We start from the raw sequence: 25,671 nt of genomic DNA, 5'->3' as shown, positions 1-25,671 counted from the left end.
TAATGTACAACAGTTAGTTAGTGACTATTCACCAGCTACAACATTAGCTTATAACATTACCAACATTAAGAACTTGTATTAGTAGACTATACTTTGCTGCTGTCAAAAATTCACATCTTCTAGCTTGCAGCATCGATTCCTGTTTTCACAATCATTATCTTCACAAAGACCGATTCAACATGTGGCATGGTTGTTAAGAACTCGAACAAATGGCTACTTTAATACACGTTTGTACAAATTATGCTTCTAAAAGTTACACATATACAGTAATAAATAAAAAAAATTGTTCAAAATAAAATAAAATCAACACTACATTGCTATTTCATAACCAAAATAAGAAAAACGCCCTCTTCTAGTTAGTTGGCTACTTTCGTAAAATATTTTCTGAATCAATCATTGTGACGATACATACGAGAAATACTACGAGATCGCGGAGGAGCAATTTTTTTCTTTCTCTTTATTATCTTATCAAATCTGAGAGAACTCTTCACTGCAAACAGTTCAAAAGCAAGCTTCGCCTCCAGCTTGGACTCCAGCTCGCACGATGGCAAGGCCTGTATTACGTAAGCCATGCTTCAAGTATATTTTAGGTTTTGTAGAAAAGTATTCAGTACAGTTTTATTAAACTGCAAAAAACAATAAATTTCCAAAAAAGCAACCGCTTGTACCAACTCCGACCAAACTGTGATCCACCAATTACATCTAGGAAGCGTTTGTTTCATCCGTTGCTAACGACGTCCACTTAGGATGACGTAATACCACCAAAGTCGTCCCAGAGCAGTGAAATATAGAGTTTCGCCTGTGGTGGCGCTGCGGAGCAGTCGTTTGATTAAATTACGCCCTAACCAGTCGAGCTACGAGGTTAAGATTAAAAAGTTCGCTAAGTGTAATTTTGCGCTAGGAAATGCTTTAAAAAGTTATTATACTTGGATCCAACCTGTCAGGGGCACTTTAAGATAACGTTTCTTAACAAAAAGAGAACTTTCAATATTTTCAAGAAATACTGTGGCATTGCTGTATATTCCTACGTTTATTTATTTGTATCCTTTGAGAAACTTTTGAAAGTCATCTTTACCAACAAAATTTCTTTGTTACGTGTAAATAAATAGAAGTCTTGCTTCCATTGGTATTTTTTCACAGGGATCGGTTGGAGAAAAATACACTTTGTCAGCTTACGTCTTAGTTGCTTTGGAAGAATCTGGCTCTGTTTGTCCAGACATGATGGACAAGCTCACAGCGAGTAAAAACAAGGCTGTTGCATTTTTTGAGGCCAACAAGGATAACGTTCATTTTACGTCTCGTCCTTACGCCGTAGCTCTGTTGACGTATGCATTGGCTCTACACGACGCGTCGTCTAATTTGACTAGTGAATTTTACAGAAGGTAAATAGAAATTGATCCTATGATCCTAATGCAATATAGAGACTTTTTTCTTCAAAGAGCTTGTTGGTTTACTGATGTTTGTTTTCCACCCAAAAATGTAATTGCATTTATAAGGTATTTGAAAAAATTCATTGTATAATAAATCAAGAGTGTGTTTAAAGGCTACGTTTATAGTTTTACCAAAATCCATTTTTAATAACTACTCTCTACCGAAGCTGTACCATTTATAATAGGCTACTAAAAAATATTCTATCAACATGCTGCAAGCTTTCGAAACAGATAAAAGGTCATTTAATATCATGCCAGTTGCACAATAGCATCAAGTCATAAATATTATACAAGCGGGCTGTATTTCTAATATCATACCACCTAAAGTATAACATATTTCACAGTGTAGACCTTATGTGATTAATTAATATTTCATAATCTTTTTGTTTTAAGACTACTGGACTTTCAACAAACAACTGCAGACAATAGAATGGTGTTTTGGCAAGGGAGGAAGTTGAGTGAAATTCAAGGGACTAAGGTCCACGACTACTGGTATAAGAGAAGACCGCAAGCGGTTGATGTGGAGACGACAGCATATGCTCTTTTGGCTCTCATTGAAATTGCAAAGAATGCGGACTGTAAGAAGTCTATACTTTTTGTCATTTTTTCTGGTATTTTTTTATGAAGGTTCGACATGGGATAGGCTAATGTTTAATGTTATCACTATTTAAGGTCTGTGTTGACTTGTTTTGACTTAGTTCAGGGACAGTCAAAATGTGGTATTCATATTTTATATTGTTGGCAGCTTTTAGTTTAATCGTTTTGTTGTAGCTGCTTAAAGCTGTTCAATCTCTACACTTTTAAAACAGTCGAAATCATGCAAAAACAAGTCCTCGTAAATTTGCACTCCTAGGCAGAAATACCAAGATTAAACAGTATAGCTACAGACTTGCAATGTCGTTTTACATTCAGCTTGTAAAAAGAAAGCATCTCCGTTTTTACGTAGCCGTTTGTAAGGTGTTGAAATCGCTGTGCAGTGTGCATGTTCAAACTCTTTTCATCTTTAATTTTGGAACCTGACTGTTACCATTAGCTAGCACACTGCATAGAAACCAGTTTTCTGATCACTGTTGTATTAATTACCGAAACCTGGTACACGCCCCTATCCAGAAGTCGTAGTTTGTCGTACTTGCAAGATAGCCTACTTTATTTTACAAGCAAGAATGGGTATTTTTGCCGCCGACTTAAATTAATTAAAGTTTTCTTACTGGATTGCTTGCGCATCTGCGATAATGAAGATTGTTATGCTACTGCACAAGAGTGTTATAAGATTTATAACCCTGTGGAGTCTTAGTATGACAAAGCTAACCTTTATTGAAAAAGTTAGGAGACCCCTCGTACAGTTGAATCGTTGTACATTAACAAAATACAACGATCCACCAATGACATAAAATTTTCATATAAAAGGAGTTAAGCTCTCATCATGAATGTGTAATGAAGTAGTATAATTATGTTAGCCACGCTTTTTTACTGTACGTCTGTTCTAAGACTTTGTTTATTTTTAAAATAGTTTTCTTTAAAACGCCTTCAAGAATGTCACTTTGACCCCTTTTCTACATATAACCTCACTGTAATGATATGCTATGCACGCAAACAATTAGCATTTTATGAAAACTACTTTCGTGGATTATTTCTTTTTTAGTGGCTCAGAGCGATTTAGATAGAATTCGTAAAATTGCTCTGTGGTTGGTGAGCCAACGTAATGAAGCTGGAGCCTTCATGTCAACCCAGGACACTGTTATCGGACTGCAAGCTCTGACTGCTTATGAAATTTGGGTTCATTCTCTAGTGAGTAGTTTAGTGTTATAGAAGAAACTGAAAATTGTTGCATCAAAATTTACGAAGTGATTTCGACTTTAGTTTCTTTTGATATACGTTGGCAATGTCATCAAAACTTTGCATACATATAGGTTTCATAGACTTCATCAAAAAGTAGTGAAATTGTTCCCTTTTCATACATTGTTCTTCCAGTGTGCATAAATTAAGATGTTTCTGTACTGTGGGTTAATAAAAGAAAATCAAATTTAGGCCTACACATATTTTTTCTAGAACCCAGAACAGCCCCTCAATAAAATCACAATCTCTTTGACAACTCCCAACAACGCGACAACATGGGGGCTGGATACTCCTTATAGTTTTGAGATTGACGAAAACAACAACGGATTTAAAGAAACCGTTAAGGTTCCGAGTGATGTGGTAGATGTTGGCTCTATAGCTGTTAGAGCGTCTGGTAAGTGAAAAACATGAGCGATAGGTTACACCGGTAAAATGTCTTATGAAAATATTTTCTGACACTTCGTTGGACAACAGTTAGTTGAAAATCACTTTTGCTTTATAATTTAAGTTTCCATCGAAAATGAACTGCATGGAAATTTCAAATGGCTTTTATTTTTGGAGATTAGCAAGAGATGTGTTTTCATGTCTCTTATTCTTTAGATTTATTGTTGTATCATAAAATGCCATAGCACACGACAGTTCATGCAGATGACATTTTTCACGAACACGTTTTGCCACTTCTGCAATAGAAGACAAAATGCGTTTTTATCCGAAAAGGTGGTTTTAAGATGTATTTTAAATTATAAAATTCTTTCTTAAATTAAATTATAAAAACATTATAATGTTTGAAAAACTATTTTGCGTTTGAGAACTTGAATGTTTGTTTTTTGAAGGAGCTCCTCTGTGGTTTGGATTTTTATATGCATCATCACATTAACAATGATAATTTTGCCAACCATCTGTAACATTTAGGAGTGTAAAATTATTAATAAATATCCAAAATTGGCATAGGTTTTTAAGTGCTTGTTTCTCACAGGAACCGGAGAGGGAATCTTGTCCTATAGATGCCTCTACAGAACTGTTGTTGAAGAAGGGAGCTGTCATTTCCAAATCGGATACGTCATTAAATACAATAACTTACAACAACACGAGGCCGATTCCAAAGTGTTATTGGAAATGGAGCTATCGGTAAAATATAGGTTGATTTTTGTAGAATGCATCAGGTTTAAAATATAAACTTTGTTTTACATCAAATATAGTTATCACTTTCTAAAACCTCTACAGCCTGTTTCACCCTAAAAGGGGATCATCAGAAGAATGATCCACTTGTAGTATTAGGCCAATAGTATTTATTGTTTAGACTTCCTTTTAGATATTATCTTTCAGCCAAAATGAAGCATGTTGAATTCTTTTCAGACTAAAGATAAAATTGCAAAATTCGTTTTTCTCAAAACAGTTATTTTGAATTTACAACAGTTTTGATATTAGGAACGACATAAAAACACACCAGGCTAATTTTTTCTGAAAAATATTGAAGGGGTGGAAGCTGACGATGATCTCGTAATGTCTTTCGCTAATTCCTTAATCTCTCATTTCATTATGTAAAATACCAATCTATTATCGTAATATTCTGAAAAAAATAAACCAGTGATTGATTGATTAATGTATCTGGTAATAGCTTTGATCTTATAGCTGGACATGATATGAAACTATCACTGTGTTCACAAAAAAAAACAAAAAACAGTTGATTATACAGTGCTTATTTTTTTCAAATTGGTGTTTAGATCACAGTATCTAAACGGGTCGGTGCTAAGGCTCTGATGTCAATTGTTGATATTGGGCTCCTATCTGGTTTTGTGCCAATCCAAGATACGATTGCAAGATTGTCCATAGAAGAATACGCTGATGGCATAGGTGAGTCTTAAATGTTTGTGATGTAGAGATTCAATTTTGAGATTACATAGAAATGCCGCAGATTATTATGTAAAAAATATGGATGCAGTTTATCTGATTAGTTTAAAGATTTTCACAAAATCAAACTTGGTTGTGTGAAAATGAAACTGGAAAAGCTAAGATTTTTTTCTTTCATGATAAGTTGATTGGAAACATACTTAGACCTACAAGTGTATTGAGAAAACTTCGTCAAATGCTTAATTTTGATAGTTTCACATGGCCTACTCATAAATGGGAGACTTTGGAACACTGACGCAAGCCCGTTACCCACAGTTGTAAATGTGCAGCTTGAGTTTGCTGTTAATGCTTGTAAACCATCTCAAGCATTGAACTGAAAGTTCTTGTTAGGGTACTCCACTTATTTGTACTTGTCAGTCCGCGCTCAATCTAACTTTTACTTTAATTTGTCCACAGATCTTTCCGTATATTTATTGAGATTTCAGTGCTCACAAATAAATCGTTGTAATTCCACACAATCATGCAACTCCATCTGAAGAGCGTCACACGTTATTGAACTAAATGCCTGGTTTACAGCCGCGCTTATTTTCCATGCAATAAGTTACATCAATTCAATTTATTTTTTTTCATCATTATTTTGTTTAATCTTTTGAAACAGTTGAGCGATACGAAATTACCAAGCAAAGTGTAATCTTGTACCTCACCAAGATCGATAGAGCCGAGGCGTCCATTACTTTCAATTTGGTTCAAAGCATTAAAGTGGAAAAACCTCAACCTGTTCAAATAAGAGTGTACGATTACTATGAGCCTTCGGTGAGCAAAATGGTGGTTATTTAAAACAGCGATTTATGCGGGTATAGGCTTACATTTAAGTAGACTGACATAAGTTTGAAACCTAAAACAAAGATAACCTGCTTTTAGAACTACTAATAAAATTAGTAGCCTAGTAGGCTTATTTTGGTTTGTCACAATACAATAGTTTGAAGGTGATAGTTTTTGACTAAAGCTTCACTGTTTTATTCCATTTGACTTCCTGCCGTAGACTTGCGGCGTAGACTTTTTGTTTACGCTAACGCTTACGGCCACATTTTTTGGATAGTTGTCGTTTGAGGCTACGCCGTAAAGTTTTCGCGGTTTTTTAGCGTATAGCGTCAATGTATACTTTTTAATGTCTTTTTTTCGCTACAACACGCCAATACCTTCCAGCGCTGCAGTTGAAAGAATGTTTTTCAATGGGCAAAGACATATTGAAACGAAAACGCAGCAAAATGTCAGATGAACACTTTCAGATGCTTGTGTTTCTTCGTGGAAATTCAAAATAAAACTTGTTTGTTTCGAGTGGTTTATACCGTGTGAATGTTTGGCACCCAGCAAACAAAATGAGTTTACGCTAGTGTATGCGCTGAAGCCGCCAACTTTTTTTTACAAGTTACGTTGACGCATACGGCGTATGGTTTTTCGAACGTTTGCGTTTACGCTGACGGTGTCAATATTTTTTGTATACGCGTACATCACTGCTTGTTAGTTAGCAACGGTTTGAAGGTTAAGTTCGCCTCTTGGCAAGCAGCTTCGATTTTCATCCTGGTTTTGCGAAAACGCATATGGGCAGGTGACAAAAATGTATGATCGCAAAGCGTTAGTGAAATGTATTTAGCTTCATAAATGACAACGTGGTGCTTATTTTGCTAAAGTACACATTAACATAAAAAGGCATCCAATACCGTAGAGCTCGTTTAATGCTCCGATATTGGCAAATGTTTTTATTAAGTGATTGATTTTGTTGCTGCATTAGGTAAGTTGCGCTATGTTTTATTCCCTCCCCGAAAACACTCCAAGTATCAGAACAACAAACTGTGACGGTTTAACTGACGACAGTCTATGCAGATGTGCCGAAGGCGGATGCATGACTTGCAGGTGATTTGAAACAAACTAGACTTTTTGCATGTAAAGATATGTTTTTGACCCAAGTAACTATTGAATTTTGGATGATTTTCTTCTTTTTCTCGGTAACCTTTTTTCAAAATTTTATCACTACGTGTAAATGTTGTGATGACCTAGTCGGTAAAGCATGTGGTAAAACATTCAACTTAGCTGTAGGTTTTGAGAAATGCCGCTCATCTCTATCAAAGGTGTAATAAATTGAAATTGAGTGCGCGTAGTTGCTGAAGGAAATGCAGGAGAGAGAAAGGCACTTGCCGATCTCTTCTGGTTAAAATCTTTAACTTTACATTACGAGAAAATCATATTCACGTCTTCTAACGCTGCTGGGAAAACGCTGAACATCTGAGTATGAGACCATCATTACCTATAATGGTAAATAATAGTTTAAGATACAACGCATGTTAATAATAATATTGCTGCGCAGTAGACTTCGATTCCATTGTCTTTAGGTCGCGTCAACAACAATTGGAGGAAACTGTTTGCCTGGAAGAAGGTGGTTGCGATACTTGCAAAGGCCCCAAGTGCGAAAATATGTACTCGAAAGCCTGTAGGAGGTAAGCGCCAGCTAGCCTATGAGCTTGAAGCTTTATAAAATAGAAAACAGTTTTTTTAAACATTTGCAATAGCACAAAATGTAACGCAAATTCCAGAAAAAGTCATGCAGCTTTATATTTTCAAGTAAGTTTACATTGATGTGGATACTACATCCATTGAGTTTTTCTTTTGCAGCAACTACGCTTACGTGGTTAACGTTACTTCTATCTTGCCACATTCAAATTCTGATGTGTTTATTACATTCAAAGGAAGAATTGACACAGTACTGAAATACGGTGAGGACAGTATACAGTTTTAGTGCTAAAAGAATTAAACTACCTAACTCTAAACCAACACTTTCACGAATTTTATGGTCTGTAATATTTCGAACTACCATTTTATTGATGGTATCCTTGTAATAAAAATATAGATATCATATTTGTGTATCTGTAGTAGATTTTAGAATTTTATTTGCTGTCTTTGAAGTGTACGCAGCTGTGTTTCCAGCCTTTGCGCGCATCAAAGGATCGTGATCATGGTAAGGCCCCTAATACACAAGCACCCCATAACACAAAGATTTACAATATTTTACCTTGTAATATGAAATCATCCATTCTTTACCATATCTTTATATCACCTATGTTAAAGTCTTTTTATTTGATGTTGCACACCGGTTTAAAGCTTAGACTAATCGATCGTTTTATGCTTGACACATAGCAACGTTCTAGTAACATTATGGTTTGCTGTATGACAAAATGCTTCATTGTGGAATGTGCTACCAATTTTTTCAAGTATAAAATTTTACAACTACTCTTAAACATACCCATGGCACTGCAATGCAAAGATGTTTACACCAATTCGCATTTAGTTTTTCCGTGAGAAGCTTAGTTAGCTTACGATATATGAAGGCAACATTGAAATATAATAAAATATGCAAGTGTGGAAAAGATTCCATACATTTTTCGATGGGAGTTTTATTCTACTTCATGCCATCTCCTGTCTATTATCCCCTGTTTTCTCAGTAAAACAAAATGTTATATGAAAATTGTATTATCTTACACATGCAAACAAATATTAAAATTGAAAGGTTTCCTATTGTAAATGCGTTAGATTCAATACAGAAATTTACCATTTCCATAACAGAATCACATTGCTTTACTTCTAATACTTTCAGGTGATGACAACAAAGCTGGTAAAGGTATTGAGCAAACCTTCATGGCAAGACGAGATTGCTACACCAATTGCAAGGATCCAGAATTTTACAAAGCCCAACGAGCTAAAAATAAGGTGACACATATACCTACTTGTTTTGTCATTTGTATGCGGTTCAAATCGTGATGTTCTTTCAACAACCTTGGTATGTTCGAAACGAATTGAAAGTTTTAAATAGGCTTTATTTTGTTTAAAATGAAGTTTTACTTCGGTTAAATTACATCCTGGCATTGACAAAGGACAGAGAACATAAATCGAACAACGCAAAGTTCATCGCTTTATCATTAGAAAGACTATGTTGATAAACAAAGGTTTTTTCGTTGTGTCGTAAAAAGCAGAAGTGTTACATCATACAAATCTTATTTTGAAGAATGGAGACTACATTCGACTGGGATATCAGCTCACTATCATGGGAGCTAAGCCAGATACAGGACGAGACAGGAATAACAAGCCATTGTAAGTCCGCTTTTCAAATCACAAGTTGCAGAAAATGTAGTGTCTTTGTTTGTTTTGTATCTTCAACGTTTTTAGCAAGAAGCAGATCGTTTTTATATTTTACTTTCAATTTTTAAATGTCCAACACACAACAGCTTGGTCTAATTTTAATTCTCAGAAACAATACACTTTGGTTTTGCGCAGTAGCCTACGCTACGAATATAGTGGAGGGCGGGGTAAGATGAGCACCTTTTTGCTCAGGTCACTTTTGCAAAAAGAAAAAATGTTTTGGAAAATTTTAAAAGAATGGGCTTGAAGCTCTAGACAAGTGGATTAGCTACATTTTATATTGAGTTGTGATTTATATATATTTTTTTAATATGAATACTTAGGCTACATGTGTGTTGCTTGAATTACCCCAACAAAAACTTTACGTGGTAACTTGAGCAATGACTTGGGGTAAACTGAGCAATTCTAATAAGCTGAAGCATTTCCTTGTCAGTATATGTTGATATAATTGAGAGGCATTATGCTTTTAAACAAAATATTTTTTTTCTTTATTTTTTATCCGATGAAGTTAAAAAAATACAAATTCGACAATTTAAACATTAAGTAGGCTAAGGTTTTTTTTGGGGAGTAAGGAGAGCACCTGCTCCGAGAAAGCTTACTCTAACTAGCATTGTAGCATTGTATTAATCAAATATAGTAAACAAATAGTTATTACTTTATAAAACCTCTAAATTAAAACTACTGTAACTAAAACTAAGAGGTTTAGAAAGCAATAACTATATTTGATGTAATTAGATGTAATTGTAGATAGAACAGACAAAAGATTAAGCTAATTATTTGCATCATTTGTTGCTTTTGAATACGGCCATGGTTTTGTTAGATAACTTTCGAACACCGTCACTCAGTTGCTTCTTTGTATCACTTCAAGTTTATCACTTTTAACTCATCTACATGCTTATATTTTTTTTTATTCCCCCACAACTGATACCTCTTTGGTAAAACACGCTTTTATTTCTTTTATTTTTATTTATCTTCTACCTTCCATGCAAACTGAACTACATTCCTTTATATTCATCCATGCAGAAGAGTGTGCCCAATCGATTGATTTAACATTCTTCTCACTTTAATGATAATAATGTGTGTATTTATCTTGTGCTGTATCCATCACAGATATGTGTTTCTCCTCAGCGCTTTACAAGCAGACAGTGCCAGTGCCGCCGTGTAGACGCGCTGCCAAGTACATCATTATCCTGAATCTATTCTTTTTGTTGAGCGCCAAACAGAAATAAGATTAAGTACCACTTTCAATGGTCTTTGTTATGACCCGACAGGGAATCGAACTCATGCCTACCGATTCAAAGGCGGACATACTAACCACTAAGACATCGAGCCGTTACTTTGCCTATTTTTGTTTACCATCTTGATAACTTTATTTTAATCGAACCCCAACAAAGTTCTACAGTATAAAACAAATAATTCAATTTAATTTTATTATTATTACAGCCATTACTACATATTGGACAATAGTGCAGTTCTTGAAAGGTATATTCCAGGCTGCGCAGATGCCATGCGTACACACTTATCAACGCGTTGCCAGGCATCAAGGAAAATCCGTGAGTGTAAACGAGCGGCCAAGTTCTATTACCCCTGCAAAAATTTTAGTTTGCTTGTCAAACGCCTCAACGAAGGCTGTGATTAGCAAACGAAAACTGGAAACCAACTTGTATCTCTCACTAATGCTTTTAATCATTCTGTACAATTTTCAAATTGTATTCAACAGAAGAAATTAACTGTTGTTTGAAAAAAATTATTGATCATTGCATGTACTATATCATGAGAATTATGTCTATCTGTAATCTTTATTTCAAATGCCTGTTTGGTGTACTGTAATCGCACAAATACATCGAATTGATGCATAGATTATTTGTGTTATATGTTTAAAGCTTTTGGCAGCAAAAGCACTTAACAAAAGCTAATGCAGAATTGCAGAAAAGTCAGTATGAAGTCCAGTGTGACAATAGGTAAAAGGATTTTTTAAAATGCATTTAACGTGCAATTACCGACGCTACGATTTCTCAACAAAAAGGACTCCACATGAAGATTGTCTTTAGGAAGTTGATTCATCAACCAAAAGATACGTAATATTGGTCAAAAATTCTCCTTTGTTTGCAAAAAATACTTAGATATAACGGCAATCTATTCCACTGCTCTTCAGTGGCGTCGCCAGACCTTCAACATTGGGGGGACAAAATATTGACAGTGCAAGACAGTAGCGTAGTCAGGAATTTTGAAAGGGGGAGTGTTGCCGGCGGACGAAGCCCGATGGCGTGTTCGCCAAAGGCGACACTTAGCGGCGGGGGGTCTGGGGGGCCTCCTCCAGAAATTTTTGAAAAATTACTTTCAGTTTGGTGCATTCTGAGAGCATTTTCAACAAAATAGTGGGTATGAATATTCCTGTAAAATGGTGCTGTCCGGTGGCATAGCAAAAGGATAAGATCATGTTTTCTTCGGCATTTTTCGAAAATAAAGCTAAGTCTCTATGTTTTCTTGTTGCTAATTCCTGGCTGAGATATTCAAATGCTTGATGTTGGCAAAACTCGCTCTTTTAATGCACTTTCGTTTAGAATTAGGCAAACTTTGTTTTAAAGACATAGGTTGATTGCTTTTTTTTGCGAGATTATTAGTTTTTAAGTTAATTATTTATTATTACAGTATTAACATGCTTCACTGAGTAAAAACAAGCTTCACTGAAAGTAAAAATAATCAATTAAAACGCCAACCCCAGCCAGCTTAATCTGCTGATTTTACATCGATTCAACGTTGTAGGACGTTGAATCGATGTAAAAAATGCACAATCTTGCTCGCGTGGACGCAAATCTTCCAATTTAAAGGCAATAAGCAATGCAATATCCTTAGAAATAAAAGAATGAGAAAATAATTTTACTACAAGTAAAACGTATTTTAACGTCTAATAAACGTAGAAACATGTTGACTTTAGTTGCATTATTTCGTCATACTGCAGTTTTTGCATCTTAATACGTATATAATATAACTGTTCGCTCATTTTGTGTGTTTTAAACTTTATCGTCATTATATTGCGCGTGAAATCTTCGTGGATAGGATAGAAGAACATTAAGAATAAAAAATCATTTAACACCGGTGCTGAAGCATAATTGCAGTTTAATAGAATAAACTTTAACTGATAATAACACTTAACAGGACTATAACATATACCAAGCTGTAGATAGTCATCAAACCACTGGTTACTTACTGTATTACTTTAGTAGACTTCGTTGAGTTAAATCTACATTATATCCTTGAAACATTGAATCACCCACTGCTGTATGCACTGCCACCACTCACAAGCGAGAGCCAATCTGCTGAACAGCCGGTAACAATTGTTACGTGACAGGCAGCAGGAGAAGTGCGTCAATAGAATCACAAAATTGTAATAATAACAGCAGCAAGAAGGACAAGTTTAAAATAAAAGAGAAAGCTTTTACCCCCCCCCCCCCCCCCCCCTTGTAACTTGAGTTGACTTCAGGTTGGGATTCAAATATTAAAAAAATAATAACAATATAAAAAAATTGAAAAGATGATGCCCAAAACATTGGGGGGGCAGCTGCCCGCCTGCCCCCCCTCTGCCGGCGCCACTGCTGCTCTTCTATTTGCGTTTGAGGCCGTCGCAGTTGATAGATCGATGCGGATCTAGGCATAGCAGTCAACGGGTTGTTTGTTCATCTTGCGTTGTAAGGTTCTCGCATGTATCGTGGGGTCGGTAGATGGGACATTGATAGATAACACAAGGGAACAAGGAACAACATTTTCCTTGCATTGACACCGATACTTGCCCTTGGTCAAGTTTGTAGTGCTGAATACAAATATGCAGTTGTTATTGCTATTTTTTCTAAAAGCTAATCATAGGATGTATTGTGTCGGCTTATAGCCAGAGCTACATTTTACGACAAGGATCTCACACCTAAATTGCACTTAAAGCGCATGAAGAATTATAACTATATCAGCAGGTCATACCAACAAACTTAAAAAGTACGAAATTTAATGGGGCACCCCTAGACTTCCTGTTTTGTTACAACTGTTTGAATAAACAACCAAACCAAAGATAAGATAACAGTAAAAATATATCTGTAGAAACAGTTTTGATAAATATCTTAAAATAAGCAAATAACTAAGTACAGAATGTTTTGCCTCTATGGAAGCTAGCTCAGTGGTTAAACGCCCGACTCAAAATCAAGCGGCACTGGTTCGCTTCTCGGGGTGTGCACTTAGGTTAACTGCACCAAGTGAATGAAATAATTTCCCGGCATCAACAGTCAACACTTCAACAACTATCGAAAACTTCGCTATGTCATTCTGTTACCACTGAGTTTGGTCAATCTCGGTAACCGGCCCTGCGTTTGTAGATCAAAGCCTGTACATGTATGTGAAACTGCCAGGAGTACTCTATCAAAAGCTTTGTCAGTCCGAGAATAAAGGTAGAAAATTAACCAATCAATCAACATCCGAGGCACCCAACTACCCTTTGCAATGGAAGCATTAAATGTACACAGTACAGCATACAGTGTTCATCTAATGTGAAACTGCAGTCTTTGTGGGTCGAGTCATCTCAGTAATTTGATATATGCTTGGTAAGCTGCACCTCAACCCTTTTACAGCCGTATGACACCTCTGGTCAATAAGTTGTCCATAAAGCAGCCACAAAACGTGTTGATGAAGGACAGTTTGTCAAAAGCGTGCGAACCTGAGGTTCATGGGACACCTTGCCTTGCTTTAGAAACTTGGAAAATGCAGAAAGTAACTGTTTACTCGTCGTCGTGTGAGTCTTTGAAGCCGAGGGTCTATCCTTTGTAGGCTACTACCCCAGATTTACGATGTTCCCGGGCTACATTGGAAAGCTACTAGAGAGCAGCCAGTTTTTGGTTTCATCATCTAAAACAAGCAGACCTTCCGCTTTATTAGGTGGTTTGAAGATCTTACAGTCGTTGCTGATGTCGTCTGCTGTCTATTCCTCAGCACCACATTCACAGGAGAGGTCATTCGCTATAGGTTAGGGATTGTAGATCATAGGGATGCGAAACTTCATCCGCTTTTGGCTTATCCGCAACACTAGAAGGGTTACGTTTTTTTCTAATTTACAAAATATTTTACTTTTTATGGGTTATGTAAGAAGAGTTAGGTTGGTTTTAAAGTAATTTAAGGTTTTTAGTTGAAAGCAAGCCTGCAGTAAAGCGTAAAAAAAAAGTCAAATTGGCAATTGACCCTCCTAATGTTGAAGGAACAACGGAGTTGCGCGTCCCGTAATGTACCGTCCCTAGCTATAGGTGCATGATTGAGCGAAACATCCGACGCCTATTTAAAGACGGTTGAAGTGCACCCACTTTCATCTCGATAGTGTCTGGCCGATCGAGAAGGTGTAGGGGTCGGGGATGAACAACTGGAGTCCGGTAGTGCTTCATTTTCATTCAAATTTTCATTTATGCTCCGCCTAATTATCCGCAGAAATGTTTTGTCCGTCCGCTTTGTTGAGCTGCTGACACGTATTAAAATATTTATTAGATTTTTTTTAATTTTTGGAGTTTTGTTACCTGTGAATTCTTCTACCCAATCAGAACAGCTGAATGGAAAGCTTTTGTTACAATGCGTTGCTCATGCGCATACCTTGAGAGTCGAACCAGCGTTGCTTGACCTTTTGTTTACAAAGCTATCGATGGAAAACCGACTTGATTTCATAAATACCAAGAATAGGATTTTGCGTACTTTGCCGAAAACGTTCAAATACATTAAAATAATCTAAAAACTGAAATGGATGTTTTATGTTTGATACTCTTCAGAACGAAAAAATATGATTGTTTGGTCAGAGCCAAAAGATACAAAATGTTCCAATTTGCAATGTAGAGAAGAACGAAACTTGCTGTAGATGCTTTATCCACACAAACGGAAACCGCCTCAACAAAAGCATACAGACGAAGCTCGTAGAATTCGGTTAAGAACAGGCGAAGAAGCGCTTTTGTACCTTGCAATCATAAGCAGTTTTTGCTATATTTTGTATGAAATCTATGGGACATCAAAGGATAGTAAGAACTAGAGAAATTTAGCAAAGCTATTTTCATAGCGTTTATTTGGTTCAGGCTGTCTATCAGTTTATTTTTGTTTTTATAAAGATCTTTAGGATATCGCACGCTTTGTAGTACTAATGGTATAATAATAAATCTCTATCTTCTAAATGCAATCAGCAAGCTGGTTGAAAAATAGTTTTTATTGGGTTTATTTGATCATTTTTCGGTGTTTGTTGTCACGCAAAAAGGTACAACTTTTAAAATCAACTTTTTTTTGCGTTTTTTTCTAGATTGAAGTCAACAGTAAACATGAACTTGAGTGCATTTGTTGGCTTGTTTCTTTTGCTTCTTCAGCGCTCCACTTGGTAAGTTTATTGAAGTCTTCTGATCGGGTTGGTATTACTCGGGTTGATTTACAAATAAAATTATTGTTAGTTGACGATTTATTGACGCTAAGTCAAACGTAAATTAGGTAATAAGTTAATCACCCTTATTCCCTAATGTCAATTTAGTGTTAAATTTCAAGCAGATGTGTCGTTTTCTTTCCTCCGAAGAAAATGTTTTAGTCCTGATGTGCGAATATGATTTAGAATTGGTGTAAAATTGTGTTTTTAAAACTGGCAAACACTTTGACAGCAAACTAGATGCTTTTAGATTGATTCAACGTGTGTAGACGTTGATGTTGCTGGATGGGTACTGGGTAGTTGGCCTCGTATCTTTCATTTGTCATAACATTAGCATATGGCCGTATTGACCAAACGTACGACTATTTCTATACCAGAAAGACACAGAGTAGGTGAAGGAAGCCAAATGGTTTACGTTTGAGGGCACAGGCTGTATTTATGGCGCAGGGGTAAGAGTGACGGGTAAAATGGTGTTTTACAAACGTGACTACTTCTCACTATGCCTTTATTCAATGTAAAATATCCAATGCGATTTAAGTTGCAATGCAAGCGATAAGACATTCTTGTCAAAAGCAATCCACAAGAGTGAGGGCAATCAGTTAATGTGCGTGCAGTTCAAACACGACTTAACGCAGCAAAGACTCAAACCAGCTCAGTGTTTTTGCCTTCGGCACTGGTACTGGTAGATCTGAAATCGATTCCGCAGGTTGGGTCAAACCGAAGACTTTAAAAACGGAACCGATTGTGTTCTTTCTTGTATAACGTAGTGAGAATAAGTAGAGTAATAAGTGATGACATTATTCTGACATAAAATTAAAAATGAGCCGAATCGCTAAAAGACCAAGACCTTTAGCTATTTTAGAGCGACAATAAAAAGAACAACAGTTATTAAATTTTTGCCTTCATCCAGATAGAAATTAGCTTAGTCTCTGTTTGTTAACTTATAGTTCTCTAACTTGTATTCTGGCAATTTTCTTGTTACTTTTTATTGGTGACGTTTTTGCTATCAGAATAGAATAAACGAACAGTTTTCATCCAGAGAAATAAAATGAGCACTAACAATATCAAAGTGCGACCGTGCCAAATCTTTCAACTTAATAACTCACTTCGGTCACAAGCATGTTTTAACGTTCGCGTTTTGTCGCTTCTACCTTTTTCTCGACCTTTGCTATGTTGACGTGTAGCCTATTGTTTTTGCTGTGATGGTCAGAAATAAAAACAACTGAACTGAACTGAACTGAAAGTATTTTTTGCAACTTACGTTTCTGTTTAGTTTCGACCACACTGTTGTGGTTCCAAAAGCCTTTCGCATCGATGCCCCGGAAAAAGTCATCTTGAATCTGCATGGGTACCAACAAGCCACTATAACCGCTTATTTGCAGGTAAAACTACATTAATGAAAATAAAAAATATCAGCAATCTCTTAAGAACATGTAAGTCCACACAAAGTGAAATTACATAACTGTAAAAAAGTCTTTTTTATTTTTTCAAAGAAAATGCCTGAAAGGGCATTAGCCTATTAAACTGCAAACAGAGGCTAACTGTTTTGACCTTAGGGATTTCTTCAGAGCGGCGAAAGGATGGAATAGAACTGTGATTTGGATTGCTTCAATTCTTTGGACTTGATGTTTGTTGAGATCCCCACACTTGATGCTTGGTTGCTTCGAATAGAATTCTTCTTTCACTCATGGAGCAGTGGCAGCTTTTGTTCAACTCAATTTGATCCAATCAAAAGTGGATATCCAATTTACTTTTTATGTCTTTAAGGAAGACGCTTTGTACTTGTACCTCACCTTTAGCATGACAGTAGAATTCTTGAGGCTGCCTTGCTCGGTGATATGATCCGTGTAATTTTCACATCAATATGTCAGCCAATATTAACCAGTATTTTGAGAATTTTGTATATTTTTAAATTTACTGTTTACTGTCGGCTGTGTGTCCTGTATGTTTTTCTTTCAACTTCCATCAAGCCGTTTTATTTGTTTATTTTTGAATCAATGTTTTAACTTTGCATCTTACGATTTGTCTGATGAGTTGTTTAACAAGATCACTCTACAAAAAAGGTACGTAGTGTAAAGTAGCGGATCTAAAAAAAATGGAAGACAACATACTTTCAGTATGTTGAGGGACAACATAGTTTCAACGAAACTAAAATTAAATAAAAAAATAAGTAGGCCTAATGTTAAATTTGAGGCTCAAGTGCACTTTAGGAAGAAGTTCCGCTGATGTATGATCGCTGGTGGTCCACCTAGAAGTTTTAGTGATCCGCAGTAACTTTCAGGAGTTCTTGAAGATACATTTAAAACTTATAACATTGACAAAAAATTATGTAACAATTATGTGTATGAACCTATGTGGCTTGCCCAGTGCTTCGCTACGTTTGTGGCGTTATGAAGTCATCAGAAACGTTTGAATTAACAAATTGCTTGCAGTATAGGCTATCCTGTAATAAAGCTCAAATTTTCGAAGAATAAAAAGGTTGTTCGCTTGTTACTTAAAAGTATGTTGTAATTTCAGTTATCCTGCGGCACACCAGTTGTAGTACATTGAGTTTGCTCTTGTTTGCAAAAGTGTTTGTTTTTGTTTTCTTGAGTATCTGATCGGCCAACACCGCTATCTGGGTGGTGGAATCTGGGTTTTCAGCTGTTGTGGATTTTTTCAGTAAAAAAGAAACAAATTATGGACATCAATAGCGGAGACATTATCAGATTAAGACAAAACAAGTTTGTCAAAAATTGACTTTGACTGTTTGAATTAGTGGCATTAAAATAAGGCATTCACTTGTTTTGCAAGTTAACTCAATGGTCCCTTCCCATAAGTGGGTTTCAGTCGATCTTCACAAATCAATTGACTAGCTGCCTGAGCAATATGTTAATTTCTAAATATTGCATTATGTAGTTAGTTTTGAGGAACATATACAAAAATGTCTACCTCTTTAATCCACTGGTGAAAACATGCGTGTCCATAGCCCTGATTCCGTTAAAAATGAGTGAGAGAGCGAGGAAACTTTGGCAAAACGGGGAAAAACTGCATCATATCTCAACTTTGTGGGGCTAGGTAACCAACAGTTTTCTTCTGGATCTACCACTTAGTAAGATCTACTACTTACTACAACTACCTATAACCTACAATCGTTCAGACACGAAAGTTTAAAGATGCTATACTTTCAAAGACATGTTGTTTTGTTTGGTATGTTAAACGACTATTCGCTTTATTGCAGGATTTGCCATTTCGCCAAGAAACGTTCAACTTGATTGATCTTGTTCTGAACGACGACTCGGCGAAAAATCCAATTGAATTGGAAATGATGGTAAGATATGCTTTCATGCCTGTTATACTGACATAATATAGAAATCTTTAAAACGTGAGTATATCTTGTAATTTTAATGAGCTGGTTTATTCATCAGCATTAGTATGTTGTATTTGAAGGTTTAGTAACGGCGTACGATACATTACCAATTAAAGTTTATGCGATTATTTACCACAGGTGAGAACAACAGACATTCATACGTTTCGCCAGCGACAGGTAATCGATGTTGTTATTGAAGTGTCAAACAGCAAGGGGAAGGACTTCATCAGCCATACTGAGGTGCTTTTAAGCAAGCAAAGCGGATACATTTATGTGATCACTGATCGACCAGCATACAAGTAAATTAATTTACAACTGGAAGCAATGTATGGCAATTGTCAAGTCGGTTACATATGATTAAAGTAAATCCATGCAAGAAAAAAATCGGCCACCTCCACTGGTGGGAAGAACACAAAATTTGCATGAAGATGATGATGATGTCATTTTATTGTAAAGCAGATATTGAATTGTAAATGATTCTAAAATAGTAGGCTACGTACGTTTTTAATTTTGATAATCAACCGTACTGTTTAAAGTTTTTCTGCTAGCTTTTGCAATAACGCAAACGCTATTCTGTCTGTAGGTTACAACACGTTGACTAATTTCTTTTACTCTACCTACGCTTTCCTATGTCTTTCCTTTTATTTTAGACCTCAAGAAGAAGTTAATATACAAGCATTTCCTCTCCGTCAGACAATGGAACCAGATTTCTCCACACTAGTATTGCTCAGCGTTAAGGTAAAGATGCCAGGGTCAAGTGATACTGTGAAGTTATAAGTTCTTGTACGTCCACTGATATAATCCATAAAAAGTTTCCAGACAAAATCCGTCAATTTTGCATTGATTCAACGTCTGCAGACGTTGAATCAATGTGAAAAGCGACTGATTGCTGTCTGGGTTACGCATACCTCTACATTCTGATCGAAGCTAATTTTTTTATAATACAACTAGATTGGTCTCAATCCTTGTTAAATACAAGCTGGTACCATGTGGTGAAACTGGTGCAATGAATAAGCGCTCGCTTTTCATTCATGCGTTCCTAGTTCGACTTTCGGCTTAAGCTGGTTATTGAAAAACACCGTTTACCTCTAGCTATGGTGTAATAAATTGAGTGGGCGTAGTTTCTGATGAAAAGACGGCCGAGAAAAGGAACTGGCTACTACTCTGAAGGTCAACTATCGGACTACCTATGGATCAAGTGAACGGAAAGGCAAAGAATCCAATCCTTCCGTTTTTGCCGAGAAGCACCTTAATGTAGTAGGAAATTTTCAAATCGATGTGTTGAGATTATACTCACATCACTAGGCCACCCAGCTAGTGGTCCCCCTGAGATGTAGATCAGATAGTCTTTGGATATTTTTAGAATGTAGTAGTGCAATTCTTGTCAGAAAATCATTTTTTTTACTTTGATACAATACATGCAGACGTTGAATCAATGTAAAAAAATGAATATCTGCTTGTGGTGGGGAGGCTAGGTTGTGATTGCTTTAAGTGAAGCAACTCTCGTGTATGGTACAAGTCAAAAGATTGGTGAAGATCGCTTGCGCATGCGTTTCATTTCGATACTATTGTGACGCCAAAACATTTATTGAAATTCATGAAAAAACAACACCATTTGTCTCACATGTACACTTATAGCATCAAAGTTACGGCTACTTCATCGTTCTGTGTGTTACCATTCATTAAAAATAACGTAATATTTGATTTGAAGTTTTTTTACATTTTAATCGCCACACAAAAACAAGATGAGTAGTAATAAAGTAGACGCTGATGTAGGCTATTTCGTTCTTTGTTCTGTTTTCTTAAAATTATTTAGAATTAAAAGTCACATGAGGACTCTTCATTTAATATGCAACCGAACAAAATAACAAGTAAACAAAATTGGCCAGGAAACTTGTGCAACATTTTTGAAGCAGCTTTCGCAACCGCAAACGCGGCTTCTTCAATATCTTATTTAAATAGAAATAAAATGTCAAGGTTTCCCATAAAGAATAGCTTGTATTTCAGTAAAACTGTTTTTATATTCTAATCTAGAACATAAGTTTTGTTGTTGTATTTTTTGCAAATAAGGACCCATCATCTGAAAGCATGTTTTTCTATAATTCTAAAGTTTCATTTCAAGCTTTATTATTGTTACAGACGCCTGATGGAATATCGGTACAAAAACGCAGCTATCCTTTGCCCACAGGAGATAACTTTGTTGACGATATATTTGAAATCAGCCAGAATCCAGTTCTGGGAAAATGGAGTGTTGAAGCAAAGTATGCTGCAAATGTAAGTATGCTAAATAATGTGAATTTGTTGGTTTAATTGGGTGAATTATTACCAGACTCAAGAGACTCATATTAGAAAAACGCACTATGCGTCATTATTAAGGCTCCAATCGAACAAAAATGGAAGACGCCATACTCGGGTTTCACCCTTGTTTGTTCAATGGTGTGTATCCATGTGTCTTGCGCCGGAATCGAACTTCCGTCGATGGAAGTTGTAGACGTACTGGGCTTGAATTGGAATCCAACCTCCGTCGAGATTGTACATGCTATTCTCTTGAATTCCCGCTCAAGACAATTTGGATATGCATCACTGATAATCCCAAACAAGGGTGAAACTCGAATTTGGAGTTTTCCATTTTTGTTTGGTCGGGGCAATTACTTTTACAAACTCTCATATTTCCATAATATTTCATTATATCTATTTTATTTGCATAGCTGAAAGCTCTACTGTACTGCACATGTGCGTCAGTTTTATATATTTGGTTTGCGCCATTTTTTTTCCAAAACAACATGCCTGTGCTTTGTCTACAGGGTTATGAAACAACTGTGGAAACCCACTTCATAATTCAGCGCTACGGTAAGCTACATTATATTCAAACACATAATTTAAGAACTGAAACCAAATCATATAAAAGACAAATTCGGTTAATCGCATAATCGTTGTGTATAAGCGCTTAAATGGTTTTATCCCATAACATTTTCAATTTCCAAACCGTAAAATAACCTGGTAATCTGATTCGGATGATAGCTAATATCGAATACACGCATAAAAAGCTTAGCAACTTGGCTATGCGATAATCCGGTTTTGCCTAATAAACAAAGTTTAAAATTTTCAGGATCTCATTCTATGTATAGTATTAGCGAATAGACGCTCCAGTGTAGTAATTCTGGAAACATTAGACACTCAAAGTGCAACATCCTTTGTACATGCTTCCCACGTAGGGCGTGATATTCCCCACAATTCATCATTTTTACACTGATTCAACGTCTGCAGACGTTGAATCAACGTAATAATGATGAATTTTGCTGTTTGGGACATGTGCTTTCAAAATTAAAGACTGCCAAGAAGATAAAACTACAGTATCTAACAAAGCTCTTTTCGCAAAGTCTGCTCTGACATAACAAACAATGAGCGTTATAACGTCCGGCACAAATCAAATGCTTGTCATATATACCCAATGATTTACACGATGCACACATGCAAATTAAGCATTTTAATATCTGTATCTGAAAACATATGGCATAAGCAATTTTTTTGGTATTTTTAGTTCTCCCAGCGTTTCAAGTTTCAATCCATCCAACAAAAAACTTTATTCTGGCAACAGACAAATTCATAACTGGAACAATTAAAGCTACTTACAGGTTAGCTGTGGCTTGGTGAAATATGAAAAATCGTCATATTATGCTTGTTTCTTACAATAGAAAAATAAGATAAGTTACTTAACTTACATAAGTTATTACAAGTAACGAAAGCTTTGCAAGCTTAGTACCTTTGACTGCTATTTTTTCTAGTGGGAGTTGAAAAGCAAGTTTAAGGGTAATGCCCTTCTTCCTTGAAAGCGTTATTTTTTATAATTTTTATCGATTGCAGTTACGGAAAACCTGTCAGCGGAAACTATTTTTTGACAATGAAACTGAAAATGTCGCCAGACAGTGATGACGACATTCCTTTCTTCAAGAAGCCGAAAAATTTTAGGATTGCAAGTTTCTAGCTGTTTTAAAGTTTTTGTTTGTTTTTTGTGTGTTTATATCAAACAAAGAGAGTTTTATGAACAATTGAACATCCTAATTTTATCCTTATGGAGTTGTTCATATAAATCACTTGTTTGCAGCGATTTTTCTTCAACTGTTTACTTGACTAAAATGTGAGTTATGTGGCAAGATAGCTTTGTAGATCAGAGGTTTGCCTTCCAATAATGCAGTCTTGATCCGACGCCCACCTAAGCAGAAGGCTTAAAAACAACATTAGTTTTTCCTGATGGTGTGAATTCAATTAAGTGGAAGTAATCGCTGAAAGAAAGTTAGTCCGGAAAGTAAAGCTGCTTACTTTATGCTCCCATTAGCGCCTTGTAGCAATAGTGCATAGTGCAATGTAAATTTTATGTTTTTAATATCATCTTTACTTATTTATTCGTTTTACTAATGCCGTCATATCTTTAAAATGTAACAAATTCATCAGAATTCAAAAAAATAACCTAATGTTAAGACAATAGATTGTTTTTCTAAAAGCTAAAATTTAAGTCAAAAGTGATGAGTTTTTGTGAGTAATTTAAAACGCATGTAAATTGTTTTGATAACAATTAATGTTATTTTTCTGGTCAAAAGGTACTTTCTGCTTTTTACGTATCAATAAGTATTTTTGTTACAGGCTGTATTTCGAAGTGGGGAGCAAACGTTTAAAGTAGATACGTCACATATCGCAGATGTTTTGACTGCAGACGAGAAATTACATACACTGGTGGAAAACCAAGCTTCGATATACATTGAGGCAACTGTCAATGGTGAGAAAATGATCTTGAAGATGCGTTGTAATGTATAGACTTAAACATTCTTGTAAATTAGTCTATTCTAATTGCTTCTATTATTATATTACTGTATATAAGTAATGTTTGTATGCGATATGGCAGCTGCAGTGGCGTACACAAAGGAGCCATTGGGCTACCCCCCCCCCCAAAAAAAAGTGTTGAGTTTTTTGCGTTGTTTTGATTGTGTAGTGCAAGCATGTTATTATTTAAGAATAATCTTGGGTAGCAGAGCCGTATTAACCTCCCTGGTACCCCCGGGGAGGGGGAGACTGTTTAGGATCCTGCTCATCATGTTTTTTGGCTATTTGAAATAAAAAATGTGGTAAATTTTGCTTCAGAAACTCGATTTTCATTAGATTAAATCACGCAAGGCCTTATTTACCACTTCCAAAACCCCGGTTAGTGGGCTCATCTCCTTTTCGTTGACAACCTGAATCACTCACCTTAGCTAGGTATTTTTGGAGTAATATAAGTATTCATCATACAGCTGGTTTCACCTCTTTTATCGATGAATTTTAATCTTATAAGATAAATTTTCCTCCGGTTGTGTGATATTTAAAAGATGTACACAATACTTTACAAAGGTCGACAGACAGCAAAAACGACAAAACAATCTGTGAGTTTGCTTGAAACAGAAAGATGGTGACGATTGAATGAAGGATTTTGATTCAATTTCAAGTGTTTTTTTCGAAAAATCAGGGATAACATGCAAAATGCCGTATTTTTGAGGTATATTGTAACTTTCATAGAAGAGTCAGTTGCAATTTTTAGGCTGGTTTAGTACTTAGCTTTATCCCCAATCTTTTACGCCCTTGGGTATAGGTACAGTTTTTACGATTGATTTTATTGGGTTTGAATTGAAAGTTTTCAATCGCCAGATAATCCAGAAACATAAACTTTAATTCAGAGGTGTTTAAAATGTATCCTTTCTGGAAATTTTTTCCTTGAGGGATATTTTTAGGGAGTATTCGCTAGGGTTGTTCTTACATTGCATTGAATGTTTTGCCTAGACATAACCATGATAGGCAACAAACAGACATACTTTGGGGCGTCACGGTGGCACCACTACGTTTTTGGAGATAGACTGGAAAATAAAATGCAAACTTAAAAAAAAATTGTTACTGAAACACTTTTGTTGTTGTAAAGCAAAGAAAATATTGTCAAAACTTTGTAAGAAAAGCACAACCATAGTTGAAAGTGACTGTTAAAAAGAGTGTTAACTGTTCCATAATGATACCATGAGATGCCAATGATTAGTATCAATAAGTGGTATTCCGATATGATACCAATCTTTATAGGCAGGCGCGGATCTAGGAGTTTTTTTTGGGGGGGACCAGAAAATTTGAAAATCAATTAAAAAGTAAGAAAAAGATAAAACAGATAGCCTATGAACAATCAGTGGCGTAGCCAGGAATTTGGGGGGTTTTGACGGCCGGCGGGCGAAGCCCGACGGCGTATTCGCCAAAGGCGACACCCAGCGGCGGGGGGTCTGGGGGACCTCCCCCATAAAATTTTGAAAAATTACTTTGAATTTGGTGCATTCTGAGAGCATTTTCAACAAAAATATGGGTATAAATATTCCTGTAAAATGGTGCTGTCCGGTGGCATAGCAAAAGGATAAGATCATGTTTTCTTCGGCATTTTTTCGGTAATAAAAAGCTAAGCATCTATGTTTTCTTGTTGCTAATTCCTGGCTGAGATGTTTGAATGTTTGGTATTGGCAAAACTCGCTCTTTTAATGCAGTTTCGCTTAAAATTAGGCACACTTTGTTTTAGAGACATGGAGACTGAAAGCATC

The 25,671-nt window shown here is 36.0% G+C and overlaps 2 protein-coding genes across 2 annotated transcripts in view; both read left to right on the top strand.

Moving 5' to 3' along the window:
• The window catches only part of LOC145785378 (complement C3-like), a 68,437-nt gene extending 57,277 nt beyond the window's left edge, over window positions 1–11,160 (top strand). Inside the window, exons 31-43 of the mRNA XM_082597034.1 lie at window positions 1,141–1,382; window positions 1,824–2,008; window positions 3,073–3,218; window positions 3,480–3,660; window positions 4,243–4,394; window positions 4,991–5,120; window positions 5,776–5,930; window positions 6,910–7,031; window positions 7,508–7,612; window positions 7,788–7,888; window positions 8,767–8,879; window positions 9,175–9,260; window positions 10,752–11,160. Coding sequence (XP_082453160.1) covers window positions 1,141–1,382; window positions 1,824–2,008; window positions 3,073–3,218; window positions 3,480–3,660; window positions 4,243–4,394; window positions 4,991–5,120; window positions 5,776–5,930; window positions 6,910–7,031; window positions 7,508–7,612; window positions 7,788–7,888; window positions 8,767–8,879; window positions 9,175–9,260; window positions 10,752–10,947 — 1,914 coding nt within the window. The 3' untranslated portion in view covers window positions 10,948–11,160. The remainder of the gene's footprint in view (window positions 1–1,140; window positions 1,383–1,823; window positions 2,009–3,072; window positions 3,219–3,479; window positions 3,661–4,242; window positions 4,395–4,990; window positions 5,121–5,775; window positions 5,931–6,909; window positions 7,032–7,507; window positions 7,613–7,787; window positions 7,889–8,766; window positions 8,880–9,174; window positions 9,261–10,751) is intronic.
• Window positions 11,161–15,631: 4,471 nt separating this feature from the next.
• The window catches only part of LOC145785248 (complement C3-like), a 55,627-nt gene continuing 45,587 nt past the window's right edge, over window positions 15,632–25,671 (top strand). Inside the window, exons 1-10 of the mRNA XM_082596931.1 lie at window positions 15,632–15,687; window positions 17,000–17,108; window positions 18,947–19,036; window positions 19,214–19,374; window positions 19,726–19,813; window positions 21,215–21,349; window positions 21,880–21,925; window positions 22,617–22,710; window positions 22,940–23,048; window positions 23,717–23,849. Of these exons, the coding sequence (XP_082453057.1) occupies window positions 15,632–15,687; window positions 17,000–17,108; window positions 18,947–19,036; window positions 19,214–19,374; window positions 19,726–19,813; window positions 21,215–21,349; window positions 21,880–21,925; window positions 22,617–22,710; window positions 22,940–23,048; window positions 23,717–23,849 (1,021 nt within the window). The remainder of the gene's footprint in view (window positions 15,688–16,999; window positions 17,109–18,946; window positions 19,037–19,213; window positions 19,375–19,725; window positions 19,814–21,214; window positions 21,350–21,879; window positions 21,926–22,616; window positions 22,711–22,939; window positions 23,049–23,716; window positions 23,850–25,671) is intronic.

This window comes from Aplidium turbinatum, chromosome 16 (genome assembly GCF_918807975.1).
Source record: "Aplidium turbinatum chromosome 16, kaAplTurb1.1, whole genome shotgun sequence".
Taxonomy (NCBI): domain Eukaryota; kingdom Metazoa; phylum Chordata; class Ascidiacea; order Aplousobranchia; family Polyclinidae; genus Aplidium; species Aplidium turbinatum.
The sequence above is the reverse complement of the archived record's forward strand: the minus strand, read 5'-3'. Positions and strand labels throughout refer to the sequence as shown.